The 22,612-nt window shown below is 37.9% G+C and overlaps 2 protein-coding genes across 4 annotated transcripts in view; one reads left to right on the plus strand and one right to left on the minus strand.

The window, feature by feature from the left end:
• Nucleotides 1-2,566: 2,566 nt before the first annotated feature.
• Nucleotides 2,567-19,619, minus strand: LOC126267031 (uncharacterized). Its single transcript, XM_049971816.1, has 3 exons — nucleotides 19,386-19,619; nucleotides 19,220-19,300; nucleotides 2,567-3,489 (listed from the first exon to the last, which is right to left on the minus strand). The coding sequence occupies exons 2-3, from the start codon at nucleotides 19,295-19,297 to the stop codon at nucleotides 2,938-2,940; spliced, it is 630 nt and encodes a 209-aa protein (XP_049827773.1). The 5' UTR covers nucleotides 19,298-19,300; nucleotides 19,386-19,619; the 3' UTR covers nucleotides 2,567-2,937.
• A 13-nt stretch (nucleotides 19,620-19,632) lies between these two features.
• LOC126267032 (claspin-like) overlaps nucleotides 19,633-22,612 on the plus strand; it is a 166,409-nt gene continuing 163,429 nt past the window's right edge. The window contains exon 1 of one of the 3 annotated variants that reach the window (XM_049971818.1): nucleotides 19,633-19,813. The gene's annotated coding sequence lies outside the window, so the exon portion shown is untranslated. The remainder of the gene's footprint in view (nucleotides 19,814-22,612) is intronic. The other 2 variants (XM_049971819.1, XM_049971817.1) reach the window with 2 other exon arrangements.

Here is a 22,612-nt window from a genome sequence, read left to right on the forward strand (position 1 = left end):
ACTGAACAGTTCAAATTTCTAGGTATTCAGATAGATAGTAAACTGTCGTGGAAAATCCATTTTCAGGATCTTCTTCAAAGACTTAATGCTGCCAAACTTACTATTAGAACAATATCTGAAGTGAGGGATCATTTGACACAAAAATTAGTGTACTTTGCTTATTTTCATTTGCTTATGTCGTGTGGTATTATATTTTGGGGTAACACTTCCCGTTCTAAAAGGATACCTTTGGTTCAGAAATGGGCAGTTCGGGCAACAAGTGGTGTGCAAGTTCATGATCCTCTTGTCGACCCCTGTTCACGAGTCTGGGTATTTTGATATTCGTCTCAATATATATAGTCCTTACTCTGTCATTTCTTATTAACAATATTAGTTTATTTCCAAGAACAAGCAGCTTTCACTCACTTAATACTCGGCAGAAATGAAACCTGCATTTGGATCAGACTTCATTAATCTTTGTGCACAAAGGAATGCAATATACTGTTGCATCCATTTTCAATGAGCTACCACAAGAATTCAAAAATCTTACCTGTAATCCACGCACTTTTAAATCAAAACTGAAGGGTTTCCTCATGGGTCACTCCTTCTATTCTTCTGAGGAGTTCCTTGAAAAATTGAGCTGATTCTTGTTGTACTGTTGGTTGCATTTACTTAAAACTTATGGCTTGACTTTTTTCTGGTCCATAAACATTTTATTTTTATCTGTTATTACTTTTATGTTGTAATTTCATGTACTCACACATTCCATGGCCTTAGAGATTTGCTCCTCAATTTGGTCCTACATTTAACTTGACATGTAAATAAAATAAAAAAAAGTGTGATGTAGACTGAGTTGGAGATTGATTCTGAAGACATTAAGTCGACAAATGAATACTGTTTAAATCTCAGTGGTATCGTGGCACAATAAGAAACAGCCCACAGTGTCTCTATCTACAAATGAGTCAAAATATATGGCCCTGATCTCAGCATGTCAAAAGGCTCTAAGGCTTCAAAGATTGTTTGTTGTCTTCAGTCCTGAGACTGGTTTGATGCAGCTCTCCATGCTACTCTATCCTGTGCAAGCTTCTTGATCTCCCAGTACCTAGTGCAACCTGCATCCTTCTGAATCTGCTTAGTGTATTCATCTCTTGGTCTCCCTTTATGATTTTTACCCTCCACTCTGCCCTCCAATGCTAAATTTGTGATCCCCTGATGCCTCAGAACATGCCCTACCAACCGGTCCCTTCTTCTTGTCAAGTTGTGCTACAAACTCCTCTTCTCCCCAATTCTATTCAATACCTCCTCATTAGTTATGTGATCTACCCATCTAATCTTCAGCATTCTTCTGTAGCACCACATTTCAAAAGCTTCTATTCTCTTCTTGTTCAAACTATTTATCGTCCATGTTTCACTTCCATACATGGCTACACTCCATACAAATACTTTGAGAAACGACTTCCTGACACTTAAATCTATACTCAATGTTAACAAATTTCTCTTCTTCAGAAACGCTTTCCTTGCCATTGTTGAGGTCTTCAGTCCTGAGACTGGGTTGATGCAGTGAAATTTCTCCAAACCAAAGAAGGATCCTATTAAACTACTATGTGACAACAAAGAAGCAATTGAACAATCTAAGATTAGTGGCTACAAGAGTCAAATCAAACATGCAGACAGAAGATAGCGCTTTATAAGAGACAAAATAAAATCAACTCAAGTCACTGTGGACCACAAATGCTTGGACCAAATGCTAGCAGACATGATGACAAACCTTTGGCAAAGCCTCACAATCACCTGCTGCAACAAGATTTTGTACTGAAAATGTAGCTTCTATCTCTCTCTTGCAGGCATGATTCTAGTTGGGATGTGATAATTTTGGATCTGTGCTCTGCTTATTTAATAATCTTTTGTGTTTTTATGAGTAACTATGGACACTACATTTTTATTCCTTGCATTGACTTGTACAAAAGTTTGTCACTGTTTTTACCTTGTTAATATGCATATAACAAATCTTATCATTCCTACTGGGTATCTCCAGCAAATTACTCTGTTAAGATAGACAGTTGGCATTAGGTGATAAATATTTTCCAGCTGAGTAATGAGAACAATTAACCAACATTCACAAATGACAGTTGTGAATTTAGAAGTCTAACACTCCTGGACCACAGGTCCCCTGAATTGTAGATAACCACTATCTGGAATTTTAATGCACTTGTACTCAACCAGCCTGTTCTTAATCTCATATTTCTGAGTAAAAACTGCTAGGTTTGTGTGGTATGCTTACGTAAGTACATGTTGTACACTGACAATCACGTCACCAAAAAATACTTACACCGATTTTGCTGGTACAAGACAATATCTACTCCCACTGTATGACCTGTGGTGTATGTGATAGGCTTTATTTTCTAGCCCACAAGTTGATTTTTCCATATTAGATAAGTAATCTTAAAGATACAAATATGAAGTTCAAAATAATTATCACACCTGAGAAAGTGACACCACATGTGTAGGAATGTTAAATACAGTTACTTCAATAATGTAAAAAATAATTATTGTATTTGGAGAGTGGTGAAAGAAACAAAACTTGAAATCTTTGGATTAACATTTTTTATATGAGTATGACTTTAAATAATAATAAAAATAATATTACTAATATTTACATAACTTTTCACGAAAGCAGACAACCAGTCAATAACAAAAGTATTTTGCCTTACATGAATAACAATATTCTTATTTCATCTGAATATAAATGTAAATCTTTCATCGAAGGAAAAATTAGTGTAATTATTTCAATACAAAACAAATTGTAGCATGACTTTTTTCTGTTGTTATTTTGTGTTCTGCATCACTTTCAAACATTTTCAGTGTCAAGATCAGTTATAAATTCTTTATATATTAAAATACCATATTAATGCCACAGCAACTTTGCTCAGTAACTGTAAGTACAAAAATATAATAATGCTACATTTGTGAATTGGTTAACAATTCTACTACTCTTCCTTCCACTGTTACATTGGGAAGTTTAATACTACCTCTTTTAGGCCTCCAAGAAATTTCTGAATCATCAGCCTCCACATGTAAATCACAGCCATCATTATCATTGGGAATTGGTTGTTGAAGATCATAACAATCTTGTGAATCTACAGCAAGACCAACAGTATTCAAAGTTCCTGTTTCATCCACTTCAACAGTAGTACACACTGCCCCAGTTTCATTGACAACAACAATACTATTGAAAGTTTTACTTTCATTTGCAATACCAACAGTATTTACTGTTTCAGTAGTACTCTGAACACACTCAGCAGGTGAAGCTTCTACATACTGTTTTGCTGGGGAGCTCTTCTGTTCAAGGATATCACTTTTGTCTTTAACTGATGAAGATTTAACATTCTTTTTCGGTGTTCTTGCATGTCTTTCATCATACCTGCGTTTTGCTCTCAATGCAGCATCATCATCATCACTGCTGCCTTCAGTGTACAATTCTTCTCCAGATATCCATTGCTCATCTTCATCCTGAAAGCATATAATAAAGAAAACATCAGCATGTAAAGACCGCAGTGCTGATAACTATACAGAAGTGAAACAATAAAGTCACCTTTGACTGATATGTGAAATTTTTTGACGTAATCCAACTGTTGCTGTATGAGCTCATAAGTGCCCTCGAACAATGAGAGTAAAAGAGAATTTGTACACTGTGCTGTAAATGGCAAATGCGTCAGTACAATTTTTATAACAAGTGGATTTTTGTTATTTAGTGACCCAAAGCAGAATTATGGCCATACTCAGTTAATTGTATAAAGCTCCCTTGTTAATATATTCTGACAGTGTTTAGAACTCTAATTTGTTGTCTTAATTACAGACTGAAATGGTTTACAAGGATTTTGTTTGAAAAAGACAGACAAAAGGAGTGGGCTCCAAACAGTTTATGTATGGGAACTTACTGGCTCGAAATTTGCAACAGTGTAAATTACGGTACTGGCTGAATGTGAGCTGATTACATAATCAACATTAGAAAAAACTTTAACAAATCTGCAGTAGTTAGAACCATGAGGTTCCCACAATGGATGAAAAAGGTCACAGGAAAAATGTTAAGGATAATAAAATGATGATAAAAGAGACAGAGCACTGGGATTTAAGGTAGAAGCAGGAGCAAGTGGAAATAAAAAGTGAAAGCAACTTAAGAGACGAGACTCATACTGGCTGAACTATATAATAGGTGGCATACAGTCAGTCATTTTTTACTCACGCAATACACACACGTAATAAGAAAGAAAATCAATAATATTGGTACGATGAACCCTCCTCCATGCAATGTGTAGTGGCTTGTGAAGTATTTGCGGTCTTATTTAAACATAGATCAATGACAATGAAATTCTGAATCAGTTTTAGTTGTGTGGTCAGATAACAAATGGTTAAGACAATTTCTTGTGATAACCAGGAGATAGGGCATAAAACCCATTTCACAAAGAGAAACTAAAACAAAAAGTACCAACTGAGATATTAGCATATTAATGGCAGCTTTATGAGAGGAAAATTAAAATAATAAAGGAATCAAAAATTAAGGAGCGGATATTTTACATAAGTTTTGCATCATGATCTCATGAACTGAAGGCAAAGAAAGGAATTTGGATCATCACACAAGCTTAAAGAATGCTAGAGAAATTGGGTGGACAATAGAAAACAACTCTTAATAAAACAACAGAAAGTGGATCTCACTTCAAGTACATTTTACAGATGTTACAACTTTACTGTAAAGATATGTAATTTTGATGTAACTGGTTTCTACCAGTTAGAGGTTGTCTTCAGAGAAGAGAACATGCTGTACTCCCATTGTTTGAGAGAAGATTAATCAAAACTGAATGTGGCTAAAAATGTGAAATGTATTTGTAGAAAGTTTTTTAGTTCGGTTCTTTAAGCTTTAGATTTTGTATTTCCCATCTTTTTTTCTTTTAATTAGCCAATTGGAGAAATTCATTTTGAACTGTTTCCTTCTAAGATTTTTAAACCTCTGTCTTAATATTCTCAAATTAAATTCAATTCACTTTGGGTTTTTTCTCAAAGGATTCACTACATAATTCATAACATTACACAATTGCATTTTTATTATTCTTTCTTGGTTTTTCTCTCTAAGTCTTCTTTTATAAATTTCTTTGCTGTCTTGGTGTTTTTACATTGGCTTAAGTACTTCCCACTTGCACATTGGGAATCAAAAGATCCATTATTTGAATGTGCAGTCTTTTGCAGGGAGCTCATGTTACTAATATATCATTTTTTTTCCTTTATGTATTAAACTTAGGTCACAAATATGGGTTTGGCATGGAAAGTGGCTTTGTTACAAAGTGGATTTTTCACTCTCAGTGGTTGTAAACTAACTAAAAAAGATTACACAGATTTGGCAGTTACAATTTTTGAGTTGCAGAAACAGTATACCATCACTAGTAGTTGCTGTTTTATTTTTTAACATTTTTTATGACACAATTACATGCGAATTTCACAATGATGTAAATGGTTTCAAACAGCTAGAGGTCAACTTTAGACTAAGGCACATGCTGCAATTGGCGATGTGGCACTCCTGTTGTATTGTTTCAAAATGTATGGGTTTGTAGTACTTGAGGAGCGTACAGAAACCAAGATAGCTTTAATATGGCTGACAATGTGACTGGAATATTACATCACAGCTTGCAGCATATGCTTCTAGTCTGAAGATCAGACTGTTTGAAACCGGTAAAAACACTGTGTAATGTCCATGCAACTAAGTTGTATAAAATACAAACTCAACAAGCCACTCAATCTTAAGGGACAATATGTAATTTTTTTCCAATTAGTAGGTGCCTTGTTAACAAATGCCTTGATTGTTATGAAAAAGTGTCTTACATTATTTGTTATGTGCTGGGATTGTTAAGAAAGTTAATACATAAATGATGATATCATAAAACATAAGATTCTGGAGAAATAAGATAATCACATTCTGGTTCTCATAAAATTTGATAGACATTACCTTCTATTGTACAGAAGAAAATCTACAATGTATGTAAAAAATCACAAAAAGAAAGAAAGCCCAAAATTGTGTTGGAAACTTTTTAGTACACACAGAAAGAGAGGGAGGTATATTCAGAGGAAAGCTAGATAACACACATCATTATGGTGTTGGTTGTACAGTAATATTACCAACGTAGTTAAGAGGTTGACCACGTTTCATCACAAGCATCATAATTTTCTTACTGCCTGGCACTGCAATTAAAGTCTCTAACTATTTTTATGGTGATGATATTTGACTTGGAGGTAGCTATACAAGGTCCACCAGTGGAAGGAATTTCATTATTGATATCTGACCAGCAATGATAGGAGAGATGGTGTTTCAGGGAATGAGAATATGTGATACCGTTAATGACAATTTGTCCATCAGATTGAGAGGAGGAGGAGATTGGTGTTTAATGTCCCACTGACAATGAGGTCATTAGAGACAGGGCAAACTCTTGGATTAGGGAAGGATGGGGAAGGAAACTGGCCGTGCATTTTCAAAGGAGCCATCCCAGCATTGGCCTGAAGCAATTTAGGGAAATCACAGGTAATCTAATGCAGGATGGCCTGATGCAGGTTTGAACCATCATCCTCTTGGATGTGAGACCAGTGTGCTAAACACTATGTCACCTTGCTCGGTCATCAGACTGGGAAATTAGCTTCCATTTTCTACCATCCTTTTATTCTGCATTACACAATGTAAAGAACACTAAAATGGGAATTACTTTGATTTATGACTGCAAAACACTGTGCTGCAGGGAGGCAAGTAAGCAGAGGTTATCCTGTATTGTACAGGTTGGTGCAAATAAAAGTGGCCCAGACGAGTGGATGTGATTGGACATGAATGTATGCATATAACCACACCCCAACAGGATGGAGCAACTGCCTATACAGTTGAGTGTACCTTGGGGCACATTTGCACAACATTCACGCCTGACAGAGTTCTTAGCAGAGGGCAGTCTGGTCGTGGCCCTAGCTGGCCACCCAGGTCACCTGATCTGTCAATGTTTGATTACTTTGTGTGGAGAGCTCTCAAGTCTAATATGTTTAGGAACAATCCTCATAGTCTTCAAGAACTGCAGCAGAACATTTCAGATGAGATTTCATAAATTCCAGAGTCCACCTGGCACCTTGCCAAGAGATGAATAGTGGTCACTTTCAAAGTCTGCTGTAGTCACGTTAGTACTGTGTTCCTTTGTACCCTGGAACTCTGTTCTATGGACCACTTTCATCTGCCCCAACCTTCTAGGATACCTGGTATGGCCAATATGGCACTCACTTTATGTCTGATTAGTACATTCAGGAATAAAAGATGTATATTCTCTTCTAATTGCAAAATTACTTGCGAAGTGACATCGGGAAAATTTTGAGAGTGAAGAAATCCTTTCATATTCTCCCCAGGATGAGATAATGACCAGTGTCTGCATCTAGCTGACTATCTGCAATTCACAACAAAGTGCTTGGCAGATGGTTCATCGAACCACCTTCAATCTATTTCTCTACCATTACTGTCTCGAATTTCATGCTGCAATGATGAACACTTAAATCTTTCTGTGTTTGTTCTGATTTTTTTCTTATTTTATCACAATGATCATTTCTCCTGCTGTAGGTGGGAGTCAAAAAAATTTTTTTTCCATTCTGAGGATAAAGTTGGTGGTTGAAATACCTTGAAAAGATGTCGCTACATTGAAAAATCCTTTGTTTTAATGATAGCTACCCTAACATGTATGTCATAACTGTGACACTCTCCCTTTATTGTAATAATACAAAATAAGCTGCCCTCCTTTGAAATTTTTCAATATCCTCTGTGAATCCTATCTGATACAGAACCCATACTGCCCAGCAATGCTCCAGAAGAGAACGGATCAGTGTAGTGTTGACAGTAAGTTTAGCAGATCTGTTGCATCTTCTAAGTGTTCTGCCAATAAAACATAGTCATTGGTTCACCTTCCACACAATGTTACCTATGTGATCATCCCAATTTAAGTTGTTCATTATTGTAATCCCCTCCCCCCCCCCCCCCCCCCCCCATGAACCATGGACCTTGCTGTTGGTGGGGAGGCTTGCATGCCTCAGCGATACAGATGGCCGTACTGTAGGTGCAACTACAACGGACGGGTATCTGTTGAGAGGCCAGACAAACGTGTGGTTCCTGAAGAGGGGCAGCAACCTTTTCAGTAGTTGCAGGGGCAACAGTCTGGATGATTGACTGATCTGGCCTTGTAACATTAACCAAAATGGCCTTGCTGTGCTAGTACTGCGAACGGCTGGAAGCAATTTTTCCCGAGGGCATGCAGCTTTACTGTATGATTAAATGATGATGGCATCCTCTTGGGTAAAATATTCCGGAGGTAAAATAGTCCCCCATTCGGATCTCTGGGCAGGGACTACTAAAGAGGATGTCGTTATCAGGAGAAAGAAAACTGGTGTTCTACGGATCGGAGTGTGGAATGTCAGATCCCTTAATCGGGCAGGTAGGATATAAAACTTAAAAAGGGAAATGGATAGGTTAAAGTTAGATATAGTGGGAACTAGTGAAGTTCAGTGGCAGGAGGAACAAGACTTTTGGCCTGGTGAATACAGGGTTATAAATACGAAATCAAATAGGGATAATGCAGGAGTAGCTTTAATAATGAATAGGAAAATAGGAGTGCGGGTAAGCTACTACAAACAGCATAGTGAACGCATGGGTGACTGGAATATGGAATGGGGAAAAGAAATGAAAGAGGAAGCCGTCTGGTAGAATTTTGCACAGAGCATAACTTAATCATAGCTAACACTTGGTTCAAGAATCATAAAAGAAGGTTGTACACATGGAAGAATCCTGGAAATATGAGAAGGTATCAGATAGATTATATAATTGTAAGACAGAGATTTAGGAACCAGGTTTTTAAATTGTAAGACATTTCAAGGGGCAGATGTGGACTCTGACCACAATCTATTGGTTATGAGCTGTAGATTAAAACTGAAGAAACTGCAAAAAGGTGGGAATTTAAGGAGGTGGGATCTGGACAAACTGATGAAACCAGAGGCTGTACAGCGTTTCAGGAAGAGCATAAGGGAACAATTGTCACAAATGGGGGAAAGAAATACAGTAGAAGAAGAATGGGTAGCTTTGAAGGATGAAGTAGTGAAGGCAGCAGAGGATCAAGTAGGTAAAAAGACGAGGGCTAGTAGAAATCCTTGGGTAACAAAAGAAATATTGAATTTAATTGATGAAAGGAGAAAATATAAAAATGCAGTAAATGAAGCAGTCAAAAAGGAATACAAACGTCTCAAAAATGAGATCATCAGGAAGTGCAAAATGGCTAAGCAGGGATGGCTACAGGACAAATGTAAGGATGTAGAGGCTTATCTCACTAGGGGTAAAATAGATACTGCCTACAGGAAAATTAAAGAGACCTTTGGAGAAAAGACAGCCACTTGTATGATTATCAAGAGCTCAGATGGAAACTCAGTTCTAAGCAAAGAAGCGAAAGCAGAAACGTGTAAGGAGTATATAGAGGGTCTATACAAGGGCGACGTACTTGAGGACAATATTCTGGAAATGGAAAAGAATGTACATGAAGACGAAATGGGAGATACGATACTGCGTGAAGAGTTTGACAGAGCACTGAAAGACCTGAGTTGAAACAAGGCCCCGAGAGTAGACAGCATTCCATTAGAACTACTGACAGCCTTGGGAGAGCCAGTCCTGGCAAAACTCTACCATCTGGTGAGCAAGATGTATGAGACAGGCGAAATACCATCAGACTTCAAGAAGAATATAATAATTCCAATCCCAAAGAAAGTAGGTGTTGACAGATGTGAAAATTACCGAACAATCAGTTTAATAAGCCACAGCTGCAAAATACTAAAGCAAATTCTTTACAGACGAATGGAAAAACTCGTAGAAGCTAACCTTGGGGACGATCAGTTTGGATTCCGTAGAAATATTGGAACACATGAGGCAATACTGACCTTACGACTTATCTTAGAAGAAAGATTAAGGAAAGGCAAACCTACATTTCTAGCATTTGTAGACTTAGAGAAAGCTTTTGACAATGTTGACTGGAATACTCTCTTTCAAATTCTAAAGGTAGCAGGGGTAAAATACAGGGAGCGAAAGGCTATTTACAATTTGTACATAAACCGGATGGCAGTTATAAGAGTCGAGGGGCATGAAAGGGAAGCAGCGGTTTGGAAGGGAGTGAGACAGGGTTGTAGCCTCTCCCCGATGTTATTCAATCTGTATATTGAGCAAGCAGTAAAGGAAACAAAAGAAAAATTCAGAGTAGGCATTAAAATCCATGGTGAAGAAATAAAAACTTTGAGGTTCACTGATGACATTGTAATTCTGTCAGAGACAGCAAAGCACTTGGAAGAGCAGTTGAATGGAATGGACAGTGTCTTGAAACGAGGATACAATATGGGGGGGGGGGGGGGGGGGGGGGGGGGGAAACGAGGATAGTGGAATGTAGTCGAATTAAGTCTGGTGATGCTGAGGGAATTAGATTAGGAAATGAGAGACTTAAAGTAGTAAAGGAGTTTTGCTATTTGGGGAGCAAAATGACTGATGATGGTCGAAGTAGAGAGGATATAAAATGTAGACTGGCAATGCAAGGAAAGCGTTTCTGAAGAACAGAAATTTGTTAACATCGAGTATAGATTTAAGTGTCAGGAAGTCATTTCTGAAAGTATTTGTATGGAGTGTAGCCATGTATGGAAGTGAAACATGGACGATAAATAGTTTAGACAAGAAGAGAATATAAGCCCTCGAAATGTGGTGCTACAGAAGAATGCTGAAGATTAGATGGGTAGATCACATAACTAATGAAGAGGTATTGAATAGAATTGGGGAGGAGTTTGTGGCACAACTTGACAAGAAGAAGGGACCGGTTGGTAGGACATGTTCTGAGGCATCAAGGGATCACAAATTTAGCATTGGATGGCAGTGTGGAGGGTAAAAATCATGGAGGGAGACAAAGAGATGAATACACTAAGCAGATTCAGAAGGACGTAGTTTGCAGTAAGTACTGGGAGATGAAGAAGCTTGCACAGGATAGATTAGAACGGAGAGCTGCATCAAACCAGTCTCAGGACTATAGACCACAACAACAACAACATTATTGTAATCCCTAGGTATTTAGTTGAATTTATAGCCATTAGATTTGTGTGATTTATCATGTAACTGAAATTTAATATATTCTTTTTAGTACTCATTTGGATAATCTCACACTTTTTATTGTTCAGCATCAATTGCCACTTTTCACTCCATACAAATATCTTGTATAAATAATTTTACAATTGGTTTTGAACTTTTGATGACTTTACTACACAGTAAATGGCACACCATCAGCAAACACACTAAGAGGGCTGCTCAGTCTCCTAAATCTTTTATATAGATCAGGAACAGTAGGGGGCCTGTAACAATTCTTTTGGGAATGGCAGATATCACTTCTGTTTTATTTGACAAGTTTCTGCCAATTACTATGAACAGTGACCCTTCTGACAGAAAATCAGAAATCCAGTTGCACAACTGAGACTAAACTCCATGTCACACAATTTGATTAGAAGCCACTTGTGAGGAATGGTGTCAAAAGTTTTCTGGAAATCTACAAATGTGTAATCAATTTGAAGTCCTATGTCAGCATCATGCATTATTTCTAGTAAACAAAGAGCCAGTTGTTTCACAAGAACAATATTTGCTGAATCTGTGCTGACTATGTGTCAGCAGATAGTTTTCTTTGAAGTAATTCGCAATGATCAAACACATTATATGTTCTAAAATACTCTGGAAGTTGACGTCAGTGAAACAGATCTGTAATATAGAAAATACCTTTGTTTATTTTCTTCAGTATTGACAAGGCTTGTGCAACTTTCCAGTCCTTAGGTACAGGTCTTCTGCCGAGTGAGCAGCTGTATATGATCGCGAAGTATGGAGCTATAACATCAGGATATTAAGAATGGAACTTAATTGGTATAAGATCTGGTGTGGAATGCTTGCCTTTATTAAGTGACTTTAGTTGCTTTGCTACCCCGAGGGTTTCTGTTTCTGAGTTACTCATATTGGCTGTTGTTCCTGATTTGAATTAAAAAATATTTACTTCATCTTCTTTGGTGAAGGAATTTCAGAAAACTGTGTTTAGTAACTCTGCTTTGGTTGCACTGTTATCAGTAACATTACCATTGCTATCACACAGCGGAGGTCTTGGCACTGATATACTTTACATAAAACTAGAATCTCTTTGGATTTTCCAGATTTAGAGCTTCTCATACTGAACACTAAGTTAAATTTTGAGATTCTCTACCACAACATGGTCACTCTGGGAGATTCTGCGTTCTTTTAAATCTGGCGTGCTTTTTTCATCGCTTCTTCACCAGTGTTCTGAGCTGTTTTGTGTACCATGTGGGATCTGTTCCGCCTCTTATTAATTTGTTTGGTATAAATCTCTTAATTGTCTTCAATACTTTTTCCTACAATTTAAGCCACACCTTGTCTATGCTTACATAGTTAGTGTGGAAGGGATGGAGACTGACTCTTAGGAAGGTAGTAAGTGAACTTTTATTTGCCTTTTTAAAGAGATACTTTTATATTTATTTTTTTGTGAATTCGGATATTATGCTAAATTGACCAAGTGGTCACTGACCCCTGTGTCCTTCATGATGCTCCCTATTTGCTCAGGATTATTTGTTATTCCAACTGTTTACACTTTGAGTTGGCTCCCAAACTAATTTTCTCAAAATAGTTTTTGAAAAGCATTTAGTACAATTTTGGATGATGTTTGATGCCTACCACTGACTTGCTTATGTATTTTCACCAACATTTCGAAGGTAGATTGAAGTCACCAAAAATTATAATTTTACCTGCTCAAGATGAGACTTGAATTTTCCTTGAACCCTACAAAATTGTATCATCAGAGTCATGGGGGTCAATAAAAGGAACCAACTACTAATTTATTCTTGTTGTCAAGTATAACCTCTAGACAAATTAACTTTCAGAAACTATCTACTTCAGTTTCACTACAAGATAAACTATTTTAAACAACAACAAACACACCACTGGCATCTGAATTCAATCTGTACTTTCTGAACACCAATCAGGCCCTTGGTAAATCTTCAGCTGAACTTATCTCTGGTTGTAGTCAGCTCTCAGAGCCTGTAACAATTCCAAGGAAAGCGGGTGCTGACAGGTGTGAATATACCAAACTATCTGTTTAATATGCCATGGTTGCAAATTCTTTATAGAAGAATGGAAGAACTGGTACATGCTGACCTCAGGGAAGATCAGTTTGGATTCCGGAGAAATGTAGGAACATGCAAGGCCTCAGGTGTTGCTGAGGGTTCAAAATGGTTCAAATGGCTCTGAGCACTATGGGACTTAACATTTATGGTCATCAGTCCCCTAGAACTTAGAACTACTTAAACCTAACTAACCTAAGGACGTCACACAACACCCAGTCATCACGAGGCAGAGAAAATCCCTGACCCCACCGGGAATCGAACCCGGGGGCGGGAGGCGAGAACGCTATCGCACGGCCACGAGCTGCGGACGATGCTGAGGGAATTAGATTAGAAAATGAGAGACTTTAAGTAGTACACGAGTTTTGTTATTTGGGAAGTAAAATAGCTAATGATGGCCAAAATAGAGAGGATGTAAAATGTAGACGGCATTGGTAAGAAAAGTGTCTCTGAAGAAGAGAAATATGTTAACACTGAACATGGATTTATGTGTCAGGAAGTCTTTTCTGAAAGTATTTGTGTAGAGTGTAGCCATGTATGGATGCAAAACCTGGATGATAAACAGTTCAGATAAGAAGAAAACAGAAGCATTTGAAATGTGGTGCTACACAAGAATGCAGAAGATTTGGGTAGACCGTGTAACTAATGAAGAAGTACTGACCAGGGCTTGGGAGGAAAAAAGAATTTTGCCAAAAACAAACTAGAATAAGGGACATGTTGATAGGACACATTCTGAGGCATCAAGGGATCACCAATTTAGTACTGGAGGGAAGTGTGAGGGATCGGTGTGTGGGGATTAAAATTGTAGAGGGAGACCAAGAGATGAGTCCAGTAAGCAGATTCAGAGAGATGAAGGTAGCATTAGTTTTTCAGACATGAACAGACTTGCACAGGGTAGAGTAGGATGGAGAGCTGCATAAAACCATTCTGTTGACTGAAAAGACCACCACCACAACAACAACAACAACTACTTCTGTTTCAGAACTTTCCAGGAGCATTAGGGGCTCTGGTTCTTTCCCAACACAGCTACAACATGTTCGACTTACACTCTTTGAGACTGAACACTTGTTTCTACATTTCTGCAAATCTCTAACCTGAAACAACCACCCAGTACACTTCACACAGCACCCACTACCTGTGTACTGCCTCCTCTGTGTAACAGACATCCAGTCTATTAAGCAGAACCTGATAATCCACTATCCTGTAGTGTAGGTCAAGGGATATGCAGTCTACACAGTAGCAGAACTGTCTCAGCCTTTGATTCAGATTCTCTACTTGGCTCTGTACCATAGGTCCACCAGCAGTCCGGTCTACAATGCTACAGATGGCGAGCTCTGCCCTCATCTTGTAAGCAAGACTAGCTCTCTGTATCACTTCAGACAGCTGCTAGAAACCACAGAGCATCTCTCCTGATCTAAAATGACATACATCATTAAAATCGACATGTTCTATCGCCTGCAGTTGGCTGCAACCTATGCTCTTCATGGCATCCAGATGGACCTGTTCCACACCTGGTACAATTCCCTCTGGTATGCATATTTGACTTCTTCCCCTTCTTGGCAGCAATATCCCCAAAGAGTCCCATTACAAGTCTAATATTAGAGCTCCTATCTACCAGTAATCTTACCCTCTGTATTTTACAAGCTAAGAGACTTATTCTGAAACAGAAAAAGTGGCTGTATCTGGCTCAGTATCTTCATCAATCTCTGATAGCTATGTGTCAGATGAGCCGGTGAGGGTTTTTGATCAGCCCATGGAAAATCTTTCACTGCCTGCCACACCTTGAAACAATCTCCCACTTCACCCTGTGTAAGGTCAATCTCAATGTGGGCAGTAACCAGGCTCGACCCAGCAATGGACGGATCGGGGGACACGTGGGATGTCCGTTGGATTACTACATCTGGCCCCACACAGTGGTGCCCACTGGCAACAGCTTCAAGCTGTGTGACTGAAGCCATCACCAACTGAAGTTGTGAGTGAAGGTTCATAGACTCAGCTCGCTTCTGAACACAGCAATCACAATCCGTATCCACATTAAAGACAGTGGAAAACTACACTACACAGACATGCGAGAAATTTAGGACTGAATTACAACACACAGAGAACTATAAATGAATGACTCACGTACATTTAGAAGCTAATAAAATGGACGCACAAATGATCAACTGGCCTGGTGCTGCTACCACAGAGGTCAGCATCTGAGTCATAACTACATGTCATCGATAAAACTGATAGTACATCAATACTTCAACTGTGTCTGCTACAATTTGTTTACTTTTCAGTCAGCAAATTAAATTCACATCTACAGAACTAGGTGCATCCTGTAGCTGCAATGCTGTGATTTGAACATTAATATTCAACACTGATCAGGAAATATGCAGCTGTAGTAAAACTCTGACGAGGTTTATCAGACTGGTTTTGAAATTTCTACTGGTAAGATTTAAAGATTCAGAGAGTGAGATACAAAATTAAAATATAACATATATTCATTGAAGACAGAGTTTCTGCAGCTGTCAAATGAAATGATTAAAATAGTCCATCATATTTAATGCTTGGCTTGCATGATAGGAGACTAAACAACTGAGCCAGTAAAAACAATGATGAATTATCTTCTCCTCCCATGCTGAGAAAAGTTTGCTTAACATAGTTACTGGCTACCACCCATTCACTCCGAGCCTAACTGTTCTAAGTCAGAGTTACATTCCTCACACTAGAACCAATAACTTTAAAGTTTGTTAATTTGATAGACAGGTGATCAGCACTATGCACTGCCATACCGCTACTTCCCAATATTCTGATGTGCATGTTTGCTCTCTATTGATAAGCAAATGGAGATGTGGTCATCAAAATTCATCTTCGAAGAAAAGTACAAGGTCAACAATGAAGTACTCAGACAGCTATGTTGTAATAACACACGAAGATGCTACTAAATAGCAATCACTATTCAATAGGTAACTTCCTTCCTATCCACTGCTTATTTCATCCAATTGGTATTCCCTTACCAAATTTGATATATCAATTGTGAACCATATATTCACCAGAGCTCTGCAAATGAACAGACAGATTTGATTAAAATATTCACTTACTAGTAAAAAATAACTAATCAGACAAGGTAGGCAGTGCCTTCTTTTGTCCTAGTCACCAAGAAGAAAGGACAAATACCCCTCTTCAGAACATGTCAGTGTTTATGGAAGCTAGACCATCATGCAAACACTCCATTTTGTCAAGGTATATGAAAATGAGATCCTCATCCTATCTGACTTGTTAAGAATACCACCTTACCCCTGCAATGTGGAAAGAAAATATGTTCTTATGAACAAAGTGCAGAAGGGACAGAGCAACAGCACTTTGGAACTTTAGTGAACTTCCTCTGCACACCAGAGCACCAAGGCATCCAATGAAATATGTATGTGGGCTGCTTCACAAAGGATGAAACACATCATGAGTACATAATTAATCCAAATTTTAAAGAATCTGACACATCCTTGAAATAAAAAGATAGAGCACGAAGAACAGGAAATAGGACAGCATTGAAACTGCCAGAACTCTACTTTGTAAACTATTGCATCCAGAAGATATTGGTTTATGGATTGGAGGTGCAGAAGATGGCACTGAACTTCCATAATGAAGATATGTTTGCATCACAACAACTTTACCAGTCACCTCCACAGAATAGACATTACAGGCTTCCCAACTGCATTGTGGGACTTAACATCAACATTAGAGACTGGTTTGAATCAGATAGTCATCTCAATACCAGTACATCATGCACAATATATATGCCCTAACAAGAGTTATAGTTATTCTCATGACATTACATTCATTGGATTTGCCAGCTCACAGACAAACTGATGTCTTTCAACATAACTCCGACCTTGGGCTATGTCACAGGCCAGTATGTGACGATAGCCTGTTGTTGTTGTCTTCAGTCCTGAGACTGGTTTGATGCAGCTCTCCATGCTACTCTATCCTGTGCAAGCTGCTTCATCTCCCAGTACCTACTGCAACCTACATCCTTCTGAATCTGCTTAGTGTACTCATCTCTCGGTCTCCCTCTACGATTTTTACCCTCCACGCTGCCCTCCAATGCTAAATTTGTGATCCCTTGATGCCTCAAAACATGTCCTACCAACTGATCCCTTCTTCTTGTCAAGTTGTGCTACAAACTTCTCTTCTCCCCAATCCTATTCAATACCTCCTCATTAGTTACGTGATCTATCCACCTTATCTTCAGTATTCTTCTGTAGCACCACATTTCGAAAGCTTCTATTCTCTTCTTGTCCAAACTAGTTATCGTCCATGTTTCACTTCCATACATGGCTACACTCCAAACAAATACTTTCAGAAACGACTTCCTGATACATAAATCTATATTCGATGTTAACAAATTTCTCTTCTTCAGAAACGCTTTCCTTGCCATTGCCAGACTACATTTTATATCCTCTCTACTTCGACCATCATCAGTTATTTTACTTCCTAAATAGCAAAACTCCTTTGGTCCAAAAAATAGAAGAAAAATAAATATTGCCAGTGCTATGTTCTCTGTTTGAATATCTATCATATCACATTCCACATCATCATTATGTTATGAGTCAAAGCCGACCTCTGGTATTGGTTAGGTACAAAACATTTAAGAGAACTTTGTTTATTACAAATCACCATAATGTGCTGTTATGGTCTGTTTTTAGTTACTAAATGTTCGGAATGTCCTTTCTCACTTTTCTTACAATCACAAGATATACCCACTATGTAATAAAAAGCTAGCTGTAGGTCTATAAAATGTGTATTAGACATGTACAAAAAGTGATATGATTATCTGTATTTTGATAGAATGGACAGCTAATAAAGACAGACAGTTCAAAGAAAACAGATTATTATTAACTTCTGGTAACACTGCAATAGCCTACTTCTAACAAGGTGCCAGAACCTGCAACTATAATAAAATCAGAAATAAAATACCAATATAAGGAGATATGTTCAATTTTGGGGATTAGAAATGGAACAGAAACTGGATGAAAAATCCACACTCAACAACATTAAATAAGTGCCCACAACCTGGACTTAGTTCACTTAAATTAGCAGTAAGCAGAATTAAGAACAAAGGTGATTTAGAAATTAGCTTATTATGTATCTTTCCATTCAACTAAAGAGTTCCAGAATCATCTACAGGGGTAACAAGATTAACAGAGAACTTTTTCACATTACAGAAACATGTTACAAAAATTATGTCTGGTCTTGAGAGTAGAATAAATTTTTTTAAACATTTAAAATAAATAAACAAAATACAATTCGATTTCTGATAACTGGTTCACAGCATATATAGTCATTATTGTCTTCTCTCATTTCTCTTTTCAAAAGAAATAGTGGACAACATTACAAGAGCAAGAATTACCATTTGTACACCAAAGGAGTCAAGATTTATACGCACATATACGCTCAACAACTTTCTGTAGTATGTTAAATGTTGTGAGAAACATAGATGAGCTTAAGAAATTGAAAAAATCTTTTGTAAACTTCTTCAGCTTCACCGAACGATTGGTTTTATTCCTCGGATTCATTCAATTTTGATCTTTCATTATAATAATCTCTAGACACAACTTTATTGAATCCTTGGGGTCATGTGAAGCAATGCACTGATTAATTGCTTTGCAAAGCGATCGTACAAGAAGAAAAAGTTTTATTTTTTACTGGGCTCTCGCACCACGATAAGGGTTTATAATCCCCAACATTTACCAATTTATTTCCAAGAGAAGAGGCAATTGCTGTGTTTCAGTTTGGATACATTAAATTTACAAACAGTCGTAGACAGTTTTGAAATCAACGTTCAAAATTAAAAACACAAAGGCTACAGCACGAGTATTTTCAAATGGTTACAGTTCGAAAGTAACAAAATCACACAATTCTTATCAAGCATCTATTAACGTTAAGTATAAGCTGTGCCATGGGTCGAAGACCCAAATATCGTTTGCAATTTTTAAATCACACAATATATGCTAATTACCTTTATTCTTTCAACTTGTAACTGCGCTAATTTTATCTGGGTTTCGGAATGCGTCGTACTAGAGGAAGTTTTTGACATTTCCTGTAAAAAGAAATCGTTGGCACACCAGCATATGTCTACGTATCGAGCTGATAATCCATAGCTTCAGCTAATATTTATGTCAAACCTTAGTGAACTCGATAAGCAATATTGCTATGGATCAGATAAATAATTATTCTTAACATAAAAAACAATGGCGTGCCGTCCTGATTCATAGACTGTGTTTAATTAAATGCCATAAACAGACAAATTAAGCACGGGTCACTGTAAAGCTCTCCTTTCTAAATATAAACAATAACAAAATCTCCAACACTATCCCAGTCACCACATATTTACATTCAGTCCAAAGATATACAAATTAATGTGTGAATAATACAACCTCTGGTTGTATAGCACAGCGCAGAGCCACCACTGGCAGATTTCTTCACTAGAAAAGGCGGGAGATGAAAATTATTGAATTAAAACACAACGTAACGTGTTTGTGAGTTGTGGCTTGTGACTAATGTGGATTGGTTTCGAAAGCGGAATTGCGGATCTTGAAAGAGTATAAGTAAGGTATCTATATTAGGCATATTCCTATGTAGTACGGACTGTTTATGCGCTGTTATTGGGTGAGGGAACTTATCAGTAATTTTTTAGCATATGATCTTGTACGTGAAATAACACAGAGAGCAATATCGCTGTCATACTGTGAACCACTTTCATGTAGGCTACACATTCTTCATTTCTGCATAATTTATGGAACTGAAGTTCTCTTTACGGAGTTCCTCCAGATGTGTTTTGAATGACAAGTTTTGGGAAAGCATATCAAAACAAGTTGACAGATAGTTTAGGCAGCATAGTTCCAAATTGTAATAGTTTAATGCTCCTTGGATCGTTTGAACGCTTGATCGTATTGATGTGAAAAAAGTCATTTTACATTCACATCTCAAATTAATGTATAAATGTAACAAAATACTGAAGAATTTCAAGATTTTTTGAATATACAGATGTGGATCATTATACTCATCACCTTTTGCATATTACAATGGTAGAAATTTCTGCGTGGGATAGGAGTTCTCAAGGAGAAACTTCTTCACTTTGTTTTCAAACTTAAATGTGCTGTCTGTCAGTAAGTTGTCTGGGTAAGTGACCAAAAATTTTTGGTGCAGCATTTGCCCCATGCTTGGGGCTAAAGGCAAGTAACAGTGTGAGGTAATTAGTTATTTTTTCTCCTCTTATTCCAATTATGTACATCAGTGTCCCTCCTGAGATAGGCCTGCATTGGATTATTTACAACAAACCTCAAGAGGGATAAATATGTAGGAAAGTCGGAGACAAAATGCCCGACTCTTATGGAGGAGCACCAAATATTGTTCTTATAGCACATTCTTGAACAACTTAGACTTACTTTCTTAAAGCTGTTTTACCCCAAAGCATTATTCCATATGGAATTGTTGACTGAAAATCTGAAATATGTGAATTACTGATTTCTTTCTGTCCAAGATTTGCAGTGGTTCTAAGTGCAGATGTGGCTGAATGAATTTGTTTTACAAGTTCCAAAGTGTGCTTTTTTCCAGTTAAAGTTCTCATCCCCATGGACACCTGAAAGTTTTGATGTTTCTGCACTATTTATTATGTTGACACTTTTTGTTACACTTGTTATTGATGTGGTTCCTCTACATGTGCAGAACGGATTATTTTGATTCATTTTAAAATCGAGAGAGAGACCATTCATGGAAAACCAGTGAATAACACCATTAGGAACATTGATTATCATTTCTTCTGTTGCTGTGTGTATGCCTGTATTGATTACAGTACTAGCGTTGTCAGCCAACAGAACAAATTATATAGGTTGATTGTTATATGGGAGATCATTTACATATATGATGAACAATGGCAGACCTGAATGGCTCTGAGCACTATGGGACTTAACTTCTGAAGTCATCACTCCCCTAGAACTTAGAACTAATTAAACCCGAGGCAGGATTCGAACCTGTGATTGTAGTGGTCACGCGGTTCCACACTGTAGTTCCTAGAACCGCTCGGCCTCCCCGGCTGGCAATGGCAGACCTAATATTGAGCCTAGGGGAGGTGCATAAGTGATTTCTCCCATTAGTGGAATCCCTCCAGGTTGTTGTTGTTGCTGTTGCAGTCTTCAGTCCAGAGACTGGTTTGATGTAGGTCTCCTTGTTATTCTAGCCTGTGCAAGTATCTTCATCTCCAAGTCACTAATGCACCCTACATCCTTCCGAATCTGCATTTTTCATCTCTTGGTCTCCCTCTATGATTTTTACTCCACACTGCCTTCCAATACTAAATTTGTGATCCGTTGATGCCTCAGAACATGTCCTATCAACCATTCTCTTCTTATAGTCAAGTTGTGCCCCAAATTCGTCTTGTCCGCAATTCTGTTCAGTACCTCCTCATTAATTACGTGATCTACCCATTAAATCTTCAGTATTCTTCTTTAGTATCACATTTTGATAGCTTCTGTGGAAATATGGAAGCGTCCGATCCCACCCGTCTGCTTTGACCCATGACGTCACAAATATGGTGGAAACGACCATAAACCATGATTGCAATATGGCACTTATAAAGTCGGTACGTACACATTATGAGGATGAAGATACATCGAAAAACAAACACGCGCACTTTCCACAAAAAGCCTAATGACACTAATGGGACAAGTGTGGGACATGTGGTGCTTTTGGGTGGGGCCAAACTAAATATAAACAAATTTAGACACCCACACCCACACAAAACGACTTAAAAAACCGACATCACAAAACTCCCCAAATATCACTAAACACAATATCATCTGGAATTGGACACTTCCTTTGACCTATATAGCTCAGCAGCAGCTCCTATTCCCATAAATTAGGATCATACACTTCCCTTGGCCTATATAGCTCAAAAACATCACCTGATATCAATATCAACATACACTGCCACACATTGGGATCGAACACTTCCCTTGACATGCGCACTGTTAATTTTATTCGTCATATCCATTCCTGAACAAAAACAACAACTCATTAATTTTACTAAAATTACCACACGATGTACAGCGAACAACACTAATTTAACCTTCACACAAAATTGTTGACTCACTGAAATGAATTCCACTACAAACTCAGCTGACACCCGAACAATTCTGGATAATGAGCAAAAGCAAACTGAGCCCATTACACCACACAAACGAAAATCCTGAACATACCACCAGAAAGCACAACAAACCACAACACAACAATATCTATAAACATGCCACACTCACAAACCAAACTCCAAGCCGTCATGACGTCACACATGACAACGCCCTTACGTTACAGGTCTTAGCAGACGCGTGGGATCGGATACTTCTGTCGACCCGCT

Source organism: Schistocerca gregaria, chromosome 4, assembly GCF_023897955.1.
Source record: "Schistocerca gregaria isolate iqSchGreg1 chromosome 4, iqSchGreg1.2, whole genome shotgun sequence".
In the NCBI taxonomy this organism is placed as follows: Eukaryota; Metazoa; Arthropoda; class Insecta; order Orthoptera; family Acrididae; genus Schistocerca; species Schistocerca gregaria.

Coding starts and splice junctions, on each gene's coding strand:
- LOC126267031 (XM_049971816.1), bottom strand. CDS start 19,297: ATGTCAAAAACTTCCTCTAGTACGACGCATTCCGAAACCCAGATAAAA. Junction 3,490..19,219: donor TACAAGTTGAAAGAATAAAG/GTAATTAGCATA, acceptor ATATGCTTTCAG/GATGAAGATGAGCAATGGAT.